Source organism: Triplophysa dalaica, chromosome 21 (assembly GCF_015846415.1).
Source record: "Triplophysa dalaica isolate WHDGS20190420 chromosome 21, ASM1584641v1, whole genome shotgun sequence".
Classification (NCBI taxonomy): Eukaryota; Metazoa; Chordata; class Actinopteri; order Cypriniformes; family Nemacheilidae; genus Triplophysa; species Triplophysa dalaica.
The window spans coordinates 10,982,878-10,995,098 of record NC_079562.1 but is presented as its reverse complement, the minus strand read 5'-3'; the positions used below and the strand labels follow the sequence as shown (position 1 = coordinate 10,995,098).

The following is a 12,221-nucleotide window of genomic DNA, read 5'->3' as shown; positions in this document are numbered from 1 at the left end:
TCTCTATTTTATGTTGTTTGTAAGAAGGGATTATTACATGTTGTATATTTTGTGTATTCTGTAACGCGAGACGGCAAGCAGACAGTTGGTTAAGCCATTCTGTCTCCTTCCTGACCTGGGCCCTAGGTAGTCAGACTTTAGCATTATTAAGACTGTGTGCCAAATTTCTAGAGAGGAGGGAAACCCCATCCCAGGAGGGATGGAGACCATCTCGTTTCAACAGGTCAGGTCTGCCCTCAAAACTCTTCCAGTTATTTATAAAATCTATATTATTCTGCAGGCACCACTCAGACAACCAGCCATTTAGTGATGATAATCTGCTATAAATCTCATCACCACGGTAAGCAGTAAGGGGGCCAGAGAATATTACAGTGTCTGACATCGTTTTTGCGAGCTCACACACCTCTTTAATATTATCTTTAGTGATCTCCGATTGACGGAGTCTAACATCATTTGTGCCGACATGAATAACAATCTTACTGTATTTACGATTAGCCTTAGCCAGCACATTTAAGTTGACTTGATGTCAGGCGCTCTGGCTCCCGGTAAACATTTGACTATTGTGGCTGGTGTCTCTATGTTAACGTTCCGGACAATAGAATCACCGATCACTAGGGCACTTTCAGCAGGTTTCTCAGTCGGTGCGTCACTGAGCGGGGCAAACCTGTTCGAGACTTTAATCGGAACGGTTGAGTGATGTTTTGTCCTGCGACTATGCCGTCTCACCGTCACAAAGTTTCCCAGCTGCAGGGGATTTTCAACCGGAACCGAGCTGTGTGCGCTAACATTGCTCGCATCCGAAGTGTTTTCTACGGTTCTTACACTCTTACTATCCTCAAATAAAGATTGGATGCGAGACTCTAATTCTAAAATCTTCTCCGTCAGCCTAACTACTTCCCTGCATTTATCACATGTAAAACCCTCGCCGCTGACAGAGAAGGCTAAACTAAACATATGACATGAGGTGCAAGTAACAACAATAGGAATAGAAGCCATAACTCACCGGGTATGAAGTGCAATCCTAACTTACCAAGGTTGCTTGATGAGTCTTAGTATATACACTTAAAAAGAGAAACAGTTAGCACACAAGACAAATAGGGGGAGATGATATTCCACAATGTAAACAGAAGGCAAGCTAACACGCTAATATGCTAGCGGCGTTACGTTTCAATGAATATAGGTTTAAAATATAAAGTTATAAATAATTCGGCAACGACAGTGATATGTAACGATAGTAAAATACACTAATAATAAGACCAAGAACAAATGTGAGGTGAAGCAAGTGTCAGAGGATACAAACTAGCCGCCGGCAGCGATGCAATCAGGAACCGGGATTTATTTATTTAAAATAAATAATAATTAATTACAATAATACTTTTAACTTAGCTTTTATTTTATATATTTTTATTTTTTAAGTTATATTTTGTTTATTTTTAGCAGTTTATTATGAGCTTGTGTCATTTTATTATGTATATGTTTATTTTGCTGTTTCAGATGAGTTTATTTTATTTTATATATTTATTTTGGTTTAGATTAGTTTTTTTTTTCAGTTAATTTTATTGCCACAACTTAAACATGTTTAAACATTTATTCATGAGGCAAAATTCTTTATATAAGTTTTCAGTAGTTTAAAAATATATATTTTGTTGTTTATTAATATAATATTTATGTTTAATTTTTCAATAAACAGAAATGTTTTCATAGTTCAATGTTTTAGCAAACTATAATAACTTTGGTAATAATGAGAGTACATCATACTATGTTCTGCGACCTGAATCATCATACAACATTTGTGTACCCGCACCTGTCACAAAAACATGAAAAAGCCCTGTTGTAAATTTGACAATGAAAAAAGAAACGTGGTATTGTGAATAACCTCATCACATTTTACACTGAGGTAAATGTTGTTAGAATTCGCCACAGATGACCAATCGGGTGAGTAACTGTGTTTATTTTGCCAGCTTAATTAAATTGCCTGTTGTTCTTGGCAAGTGTTAAGTTTGGACTCTGGACAAGAAGCAGAACTTCAGAGAACTTTACTGGTATGGGGCATCCTTATATTACTTAAATAAATCTTGCTCAACACCCAGTCACTCTATTATGAAAGGGAACAGATGTATCTGTGCCCATACACACACACACACAGTTACTGGAGCGATGATTACCTGTAGCTAACAGAAACATGGTGTGCATGAGTTTGGCCTCAGCAGCAGAGCTGAAGTGGTCATTTGTCCTCTAAGAAATTCTGCATTAGACTCAACTCACAGTCCTGAGGTGTCATTAATCCTCTCATTCTGGGCACAGATGGTGCCAGTGCAGGATGGTTTAACGTCCACCTGTCTGATGGCCACATAAAGCGCAGCTTCCCCAGCTCCTCTCTCTCCCTCACGGTCACACACAAACACACACAGATATCAGCCAACGAAATTCACTCAGGCCTGGTTATGTTGCCACGAGATGTAAAAAGCTTTAAATCCCAATGAAAGACTTTTTGCGGTAGGTTAACCTATTATTAGCTTCCATTAGGCTCGCCACAAGTCATTACTGTCAAACTCAATGAGACACCTTGGAAGGAAATTAACCTTTCTGTGTCACAGCGTTTGTGATTTGAGCCAACAGCTTGCGAATTAAACAGATATACCGCAACAGTGTTTAATGTTGTTAGATAAATGTTCTGTAAATGTGCTGGGACCTGATTTATATTTTACGTAATACAAGATAAATGACCAAAATCAGCAAAGAGTGATTTCAGGGCCAGCCATTTTGATCAAGATAGTAAAGTGTGACAATACCTTACAGTAAATGCATCAGTCTGTCTCATAGAAAAGAAATATCCCAAATGGTAAAGTCTCTTTAATAGCTTAGTTGTTTTTCTTCGACAGAACAATGAGAAATTAGTTCAAGCCATAAAGAGCCTCTTACTCCTGACAAGCCAATCCCATCTTTATGGAAATCCACTTTCCTCAATAATGACCAGGATCTAAGACTGGCGTCCTCAAAGAACACCGTTGGGAGAAATAATTTACACCGACTGAAAGAGCGTGTGAATCTTATCCCGTCGGCCTCAGACAACCTTAGAAAGCAGGAAATAGTCAAATGGTCGATAAGGCATTTAAAGCAGTTTAAAGAGGTTAAATATATGGACTCCTGAGGGATTTGTCTTGGCATTTTGTGGTTTCGGGCAAAGATATATCATCGAGTCAGCTTACTGAGAGTATAGCAGCCAGCTGTCAGGAAGGGCAGGGAATATTTTTTGTGTCATACTGTCAGCTGGTTGTTGGGATGGATGTTTTAATGGGTCATCAGAACTGCAGAGAAAAAGCATTGCCAGACGTGTTCAGACAAATGAACGCCGGAACACGGGACGGATGACAGCGCCGAGACGGCAATCATGTTCTCCGCTCGCTTAAGCCTGCTCGTTTCTCCTTTGCACACTCTTGCATAACGCTGAAGCAGAAAGAGTTGGAAAGACGACCTGAAGTGCAATGAGAAACTTTTATCTTCACTAACTTCCTCGCTGACACTTACACCGTCCGGAAGTGAAATTGTCTTGCACGGCTTCTCTCTTCTGGGTATGAAAATAAATGCTCCAATATTCACAAGGATGGGTGATTTTGGAATGCAAACTTTTAATATCAGTAGTAAACAATATAATACCGCTCATAACTATCATGCCTTATATAGTATTGTTAATTATAATAGCTAATGTATTGAAAAATCTGTCTTCATCTACTCACCCTTGTCATTTCGAACCTTTGTGACTTCCTTCCCTCCACAGAACATATAAGAAGATATTTTGAAGAATATTGTTAACAGCCCCCAATTCACAAGGATTGGTTACAATAGAAGTGAATTGGGGGCTGTGCTGTTCTGTTATCAACAGTTTTCAAAATATCTTCTTTTGTGTTATGAAGAAGAAAGAAAGTCATACAGGTTTGAAATAAGGGTGAGTAAATGATGACAGAACTTTCATTTTGAAGGCGAACTACTCCAATGTAACAAATACAACCTTATTTTAAAGTATTACGCAATAACTTTATATCTATCAAGATGTACAGAGATTAAACAAAAAAATAGGTTCATTATTTTCAAATTGGTTTCAAAAGCATTTCTGTATATAGCCTAAACAAAACAGGTTTATATTGAACACGTTGGCAGATGTGTACATTAACGCATGCATAAATTAGCATCCGCACAAGTCCTCTAGAACAGTTTGTGAGAATGTGTTGCCTCTTAAATTTGTTGGAATAGGGGGAACAATCGTTCTCGCTCCAGTCAGTATGGTGAGCCTTTCTCCCTGATGTCCTCGCACGAGTTCTGTTGTAATTGTGGGAAGTGGGAGCGGGCAGGCGGATAGCTGTCAGGGGAAGATAAAGAGGGTTTCCGCGGGTGTTGGGGAACGGGGAGCATCTGATGAAGGGCCTTTCTGCAGCAACCCCACTGGCTGAATTACCTGGCCGCTTTATAATTGTGTGAGAGGAGCGTCTCCAACAGCCCTGTCATTACTCAACCGGCCCAGCCTGACCCAGCGAGGGAGCTGCCTCCCTCCTCTCCCTTCCTTTCTTTTCCTCTTCTTCCCTTCTCTCCACCTCTTCCCCTTTCCTTTCTCAGGGTTGATGCTGTGTGCTTAGAGGGGTACACCATTACCTACCATCAGCCCCCTGACTCCCCCCAGCTCTCACTCGGGGGCTTTCTATTGTTACAGTGACCTGCTAGTTGCTTTGTGCATTCTGAACTTTTTTTTTTTATATCATCATTTTGTCACAATGGGGTCCTTTTTGCCGCAGCACATTGTATAACAGTATACAGTATATACTCCCCGCATTCGCTATTGCATCGTTTCGAAAAGCTACTGCAATGTCCAGTATAAAGCTGCTGTTTTCCCGTCCAGAGTTGCATTATTTTTTTTTGCCTCCAAAAATGATGGGAGAGTCGGACCGCTGCGCGAAGTCTTCTCCAGCACATCCCAAAGATTCTCAATAGGGTCAAGGTCTGGACTCTTTGGTGGCCAATCCATGTGTGAAAATGATGTCTCATGCTTCCTGAGCCACTCTTTAACAATTTGACTCCCATGAATCCTGGCATTGTCATCTCGGAATATGCCCGTGCCATCAGGGAAGAAAATACTCATTAATGGAATAACCTGGTCATTCAGTATATTCAGGTAGTCAGTTGACCTCATTTTTTGGGCACATAATGTTGCTGATCCTAGACCTCCAATCCAATGGGAGTCTCTTACCTATCTGCTTAGTTTAATCCAGGTGATCTCAAAATTTTTTGGAAGGGCGGTGTATATAATTATATATATATATATATATATATATATATATATATATTGTAAATGTGTGTGTGAAGGACAGGAAGTGTGTTAATGACAATAAGGGCTTGATATATCACATGATTTCTTACTACCTAGCAATACGAACGATTGTGACCCTCTCAGTCGGGACAATACCGTATATGTCTACTGTACATTTGCCCACGATTTTAATTATACACAATAATTCACAACACTGCCATCGTCTGTCTGGGCTCAATAAAAGTCCCTCCAGGGTAAAAGGCTCGGCATTGAGATAAGATAATCAACATGCTTCAAGGGTAATTTGCGAAGTGGAGAAAAGAAAGAATACATGGTAATTACATGGAAAAGCAGGCATTCAGAGTCTGTGGAAGAGCCTATAATTTTCTCTTTAGAGGCTTTTTACAAGGGCCATTTGCTCTAATGCTGTTTTAAGTGATGAATGTGGAAGTTAATCTAATTAAAGAGCAGACGCTTCACATCTGTGGGCTTTTTAGGTTGATTGGCATTATCAGCTTCTTGGATATAAAGATGTGCAGAAGTTCAATGTTTATGAAGTGGAAACTGCGTGTTTTGAACATTTTAAGATGTGCCTTAAATATTTACATTAAGAATCTCTCAACATTGTTAAAAGTGGCCAAAGGTTGTAATTCGGCCCAAAAGTGGCAAAAATAAATAACCAGTAAATAATACATGAAGAAATAAAACATCTGTATTTTATAATAGCATGTAAATAAACATCAGATTAAACAATGCAGTACACCCATAAAATATATCACCAATGTTCTTTTTGTTTTTCATTATAGGGTTGACGTGTCTTTCACAATGTTTAAAAGAAACACGCACGAATCATTTGTCAATTGTGTTTCCAATCTATTTTCTCTACAGTACATTCCTTTACAACTTATTATTCTATCACTGAATTTAGATAGATATGTAAGATATCTCTTTTTGGATACAAGTCACTACCTTGGATGCTGTTGAACAAACTGAAATATGTGCACCTTCAGTTTATGCCAAAGGTAAAATCTGTGTAACATATACCTGTGTGTGTGTTTTTACAGAGGGAGGAACATGTGAGGTCATCGCTGCACACAGATGTTGCAACAAGAACCGCATCGAGGAACGCTCGCAGACGGTCAAGTGCTCATGTTTACCAGGGAAAGTGGCCGGCACTACACGGAACAAACCCTCTTGTGTAGACGGTAGGAATCCAGAGTCCACTTTCACACCCAAACATAAGGCAGAGGGATGACGCTTCAGATTTTTGTAATGCTAAAATTGATTCAGGGAAATGTTTTAAAAAGATAACAACAGTTTAGCGTGAAAATAAAGGCTCAGGGGAAACTCACTAGGAATTAATAAATCCAGCTGTTTGCCTTGTTTATCTGCACGTGTTGTCGGCATTTTCTGGCACTTTATGGACTTGGCACGTTTTAGGATTTAACAAATAGGTTAATGAGCAAAACATGCCTAAAACCCAATGAACCTAATTCTATGTCTCCATCAGGCTGTTTCTATGCTACAGTAGGTAATGGGAATGCAGCAGACTCCAGACACCTTAACCGGGCCATTTAAAATGCCAAAAATACACGTGTCTGGATATATTGCCATTTACACTCGTCCGATAACACTCTTCTTAATGGTCAATCTGTAGTAAGCCTAATTTACACAGAAAGGAAGAATGTTTGCACTTGAGAAGACTGACAGTGACTAAATGTAAATGTTAATGACAACAGATTGTGCCGGTTGAACTGAATGTTTATTTAATAAGACAGGTGTTTGCATTGAAATGGTGTGCACAAAAATTGGATCTTGTTGTTGTCATTTTATCTCTAAGAGTCTTTGGTAATGTATGTGTAAATATTGCTTTAGCAGAAATTCTTTGTGAGTCACAGCAAAACCAAATAGCCATTATAACTGTGGACAAGGATAATGGAGGATAACAGACCTTTAAAGAGTTCCTCAGGTGACATTTCGCTTCAGCTGTCACTTTGATCTGATTTTACTGGATTTATTCAAATGCGATGCAAATGCCAAAGGCAAATATGACCTCTCTGCTAAATCAAGATAATCCTCTGCCAACGTATAACTAAACAAATATTTAGAAGAAATACGTGTACATATGTTGTGTGAGTTACATTTAAAGTTCAATGGAATATTTAAGCCTGAGGTGAAAAACTTTCATGGTGGAAGCAGCATTTAAAAAGAGTGAGACACACACATCTTCATAAGATTTCAAAAATTAGCATTGCACTTGAGTTCCAACCCCTATCCACAGAATACAGAAACATTTCCTTCTTCCCTTTTTTGTGATTTCACCCCTTTTGTCTTTTTTGTATACTGTGATTTCACCCGCTCAGGTCCTAAACATATTGCGAGCGCTGTCCGTCTCTTCGCAGCATACTGATGTGATCTGTGTGTACTAGCATAAAGAAACTTTTACACTTCATGCTTCTGTGTATGTGTCCTGCAGGAGGACCAAATCCTGCACATCTGCTAGTTTATCGATCAAGCCAGGCAGCTTATTATGTGGGCAGGTGAGATAAAGAAGGAAGTTGACAGATGATGGACAGGGATGTGTGGGCTTGACTGTCTGGATGTGCACGCCATCTCTATATGTTTTAACACGCTGTTCATGGAATAGTTCACTCAAAAATATAAATGATTGAAGATTTTATTCCTCATGCCATCCCAGATGACTTCCTTTCGTTAAAGGTCAAGTGTATGAAATGTAGCGGCATCTAGAGGTGAGGTTGCGAATTACATCCAATATCTCACTCCACCCCTCCCTTTCGAAGACCTACGGTGGCTGACACAGGACAAAGATTAATTTTTTTCAGGAGATAACGTATTTACAAAACGCGCTCTGTTGTGCAGTTTGTCCATTTATAGCTACGGACAAACTGCACATGGTGAATTCCATGCAAGGGGACCTGCAGGGTATTAAGATATGAATAGCTCATTCTAAGGTAACAAAAACATAACGCTTCATTATGTAAGGTCTTTATACACCTCTGAAGACATTGTTATGTTTATTATATTGCATTACTGTCAAAAATTACACATTGGACCTTTAATCCTTCTACATTAAAATCTAGTTTTGTCATCTTATAACAACATGCTGAAGCACCAGAAATAACATAAATTCTTTATTAAAGTAATCCAAATGACTAATAATTAATATCTTGCCCTAATTTAGCGATGTTGAAATGTAAATAAGCAGATACTGATGTCAAAAAAGTAATTCATGCTCATGATTCATACAAAACAACTAGTCACGAGTTAAGCAAGAAGTTGAGTTGTTTGTTAGCTTAATGCCTGATTTATACTCTCTTGTACTTTATTGCTTACAAATAGACAAAAAATCTCACAATTCAATAATTTAATATACCACTGAGTCACAATGTGGCGGACATTATGTCAGCTTTATTCTTTAATGTTTGCACAAATCCAATACAATAATTTTAGTACATTGTATTAATAATTATTCCTCACAGACCTCTGCAATCGCAACAATGTTTCTAACTGCTTTGCTTTTTATAAAAACCATCAGCTTTGTGTAAACACACACACATACACAATACTATTGTTCATCAGAGTGCTAAATGCAAACAGCTGCAGGTGTGTTTGCATTTGTGTGTATTGATTTATGAAGGTGGGCTGTTTCTTGTCCATTAACTTAAGACAAGTGATTATACAGTTGTGGAGAAAATTCCTGCTCCCTTCACGTGTGCTCTGGCCTGGATACACACTCGTCTTCTGCTTGATAGTAATACTGTTGTCATGAGTAATGACTCTGTCAGGTGAGCCTGACTGAGACCTGAGGGAAAACCTGCGGGAACGGCCTTGAACACACTGCTGCTGTCACACACGAGCAAGCTTTTGCTCACACAGTCACACCCCACACACGCAAACAGCAGACACACACTTCATAACACCACTTTTCTGTCTAGTACACACACACACAATGTCACAAAATTTGTGTCGCCATACTAATCTCCGTCAGAACTCGCTGAAAGGGTTCACATCCTTCACACACGACGAAGTGAAAGTGGCTAAATTTGGGCCCTCCTGTCACTATACTTTTTAAATGGCATTCAGATGAAGTTGTATGGGCATTCACATAAAAAACATTCCCTGTCTCTCAACCCGGAGGGTAAACAAACAAAATATAGTTTTAAAATTTAGTCATCCGAAGGGTTGATTCCTGCAGCATCGCTTTTTCCAAACATTTTAATTACCAACAATAATCGTTCAATTTTATTATTAAAAATACAAATTTGCTATAAAAATCCACTGGAGGCACTTCTGTGCATTCAAGAAAAATCAACCCCTCTTTTCACATGAAGGGTAAACAAACAAAATTATGAATCCTCTTCCTTGAAAAAACTTAAATATATGTGTAAATGATCCACTTCAAACAGGCGGTGCAAACACAGATTGGCTAATTTCGTGTTAGATTGGAGAATTATTGGTTTGGGAGATACGAGGGTGGGTGGTTGATTGTTTATTAGTGCGTGTTTACGCAGTGGCAGTTAGTGGAAGTCTGCTGTCAGATTATCTCAGCATGGGAATTGATTATTAGCTTTGACAAGGAGAACTCTGTCCCAGTTATGTCAGACCCAACACGATTCTTACCAAAGAACATCTTTTTAAATATGTCAAATGTGGGGTTTAATTCACCACATACACATACGGGGCCCGTCACATACAAAGGGACGAAATAACTCAGCCACATTTTAGTGCAGAGTGGTCAAAGTAATGTAAATATTAGAACAAGTTATTTGTAGGTTTTCATGCTTTTTTCTCCTTTTTATTCTGCCAAATTTTCTCTTACGCACTCAAATATACATAAACATGTCTTCTAGATGGTTTCAAAGCAAAAACTTAAACAAACGTTACTGTGCATGAAACCTTTCATCCCAAACTTAACTTCCAGTACAGATCCAAAAAAGATAGAGTCCCTGTAGATTATTTCTGATAACAATCAAAAGAAATAACAAAAGTCAATTACATAAGCTAGCAGGTTCAAAGTGTGTCTAGCCAGTATTCTTTTGGTTTACAAGTAGAAGAATGGTTATTTGGCTAAATGAAAATGCGACTAATTATTATTATTTTTATTATTATAAAAATATTGCTGGAGGGGGCATTTAATATAAAGCATGACAGGTTGTCATTGAGCATTTTACTGAGGCCTGGCGGAATACATGCACACAAACACAACGCACACAAGATTATTTCTGTGCTTTTTCTTACAGACATTTGGCATGTGATTGCACATCTTCATACACAGAACCAGTTGGGAGGGGTATCATACGGCACTTTGTATAACCATCAAGGGCATTGTCAGATACAAGCATTTTATTACAGTTACGTGTAACTTCATAACTACACCTGCAACTCTCATGTTTTCTCTTTTGCACATTCTGTCTGTTTGTTTGTTTATTTGCAATTAAACTTTGCCCCGGTTTAGAGGAATTCCAGACTTGTGGCGTCATGTATTTCTCATCTTCATAACAATTGTGTTTTTAAGCGCTTAATCTGAGGAAAAATAAATATTGCGAGTGCCAGTCAACCATTGATGTTCAGACAAAAAACATCAGTGGTGTCCTGCATGGACAGAACTGTCAGAGCTCATTTCCTCAGAGGAACAGGGCATTAGACCTCTGAGACAGTTTCACCGGTGAGGCAGGTGCCCACAGAGAGGACGGGTCAGGATTAGGGCGACTCTGCACCAATAAAACCAATAAACGTCCTCTGCTCTGTCACTTCCGCACGTACTTGCTCTCCTAGTCTCAAATGCTTTCTCATATACAGGGAAAATTAAATAAGAGAATATTTCAAAGACCATTTTCAGTTTTATTGAATTGACCATTCTATTTGTAGGTACTGTATGTGTTTAGGTAAAATGATCATTTTTGATTCATTCTGTGAACCACTTACAATATTTCTCCTACATTTCATAGAAAAATATTGTTTCTGTTTGCATTTGTTTGCTTGAGAAACAGGTCTAAATAACAAAAAATATGCAGTTTTATTCAGATCACAAATGCTGCAAAGAAAACAAGTTCACAGTCACTTTTAAGCAATACAACAGTGATATTTGTTCATGTATTCAGGAAGGTTCAAAAATAATTTTTATCACTGTTAGGACACCGAATCCTACTGAATGAAACTTGGAATGGTCTTTTAATTTTTACTGTCTTTATTAATATCATATTTTTTTATTATCTATTACAAGCATTTCTAAAATTAACCTAACCCATTTAATCGAACTGTGTTTTATATACAATTCACATCTTACTGCATCCTTCCTAGACATGATGTGACAAGCTATTTGTCCATCAATTCTCAGCACAAATTCAAACCATAAAAGTTTGTGGGAAAAGTTTTTAATGAATATAAATCACCTCAGTTTATTAAATTCTTTAACCTGACTGTACTGTACACCCCCACACTATAAAAATAAACCTAGGAATGCAGCATATTGTGCCTGAGACAAGACAAAAATTCTTGAACCTAAATAGATTAGCAGCAGGCATCTGGATAATTGAAGTGTGTTTCGGTTTAGCAAAGGATAATTTATGTGTCGAGAATGTTCCAAACCTATAAATATTCAATGATTGTGTTATGCGTTTGCTTAAAGCTGTGGACGGTTTGTCATCACAATCAGCCAGACAATGATCTTGTCATAACAGCCGACTGAGACCGAGTGCTCTGTTAGGAGCACACACACACACAGTAGAGATCTTTTCAGCACAGGCTGAGGACTCTTAAGTCAGTAAGAGACATTCAGTAAGAGTGAAGAGCATGAGGGAGTCATGATTGAGAGACCTCACATCTCTCTTTGAATGTCTAATCTTCCTCTAGAGAAAAACACTGACTTGATGCCCTATCCTTTCTAAGCTCTTCCAGCTCT

General features: G+C 38.3%; 1 protein-coding gene across 5 annotated transcripts in view; it reads left to right on the top strand.

The window, feature by feature from the left end:
• LOC130410217 (chemokine-like protein TAFA-1) overlaps positions 1 to 12,221 on the top strand; it is a 125,209-nt gene that overhangs the window by 100,497 nt on the left and 12,491 nt on the right. For all 5 annotated transcript variants that reach the window (XR_008904990.1, XR_008904989.1, XR_008904991.1 and 2 more), the window contains exon 3: positions 6,364 to 6,504. Coding sequence is in view for 2 of the 5 variants with exons in the window: in XM_056734784.1 (XP_056590762.1) it covers positions 6,364 to 6,504 (141 nt within the window). In the remaining 3 variants the exon portion in view is untranslated. The remainder of the gene's footprint in view (positions 1 to 6,363; positions 6,505 to 12,221) is intronic.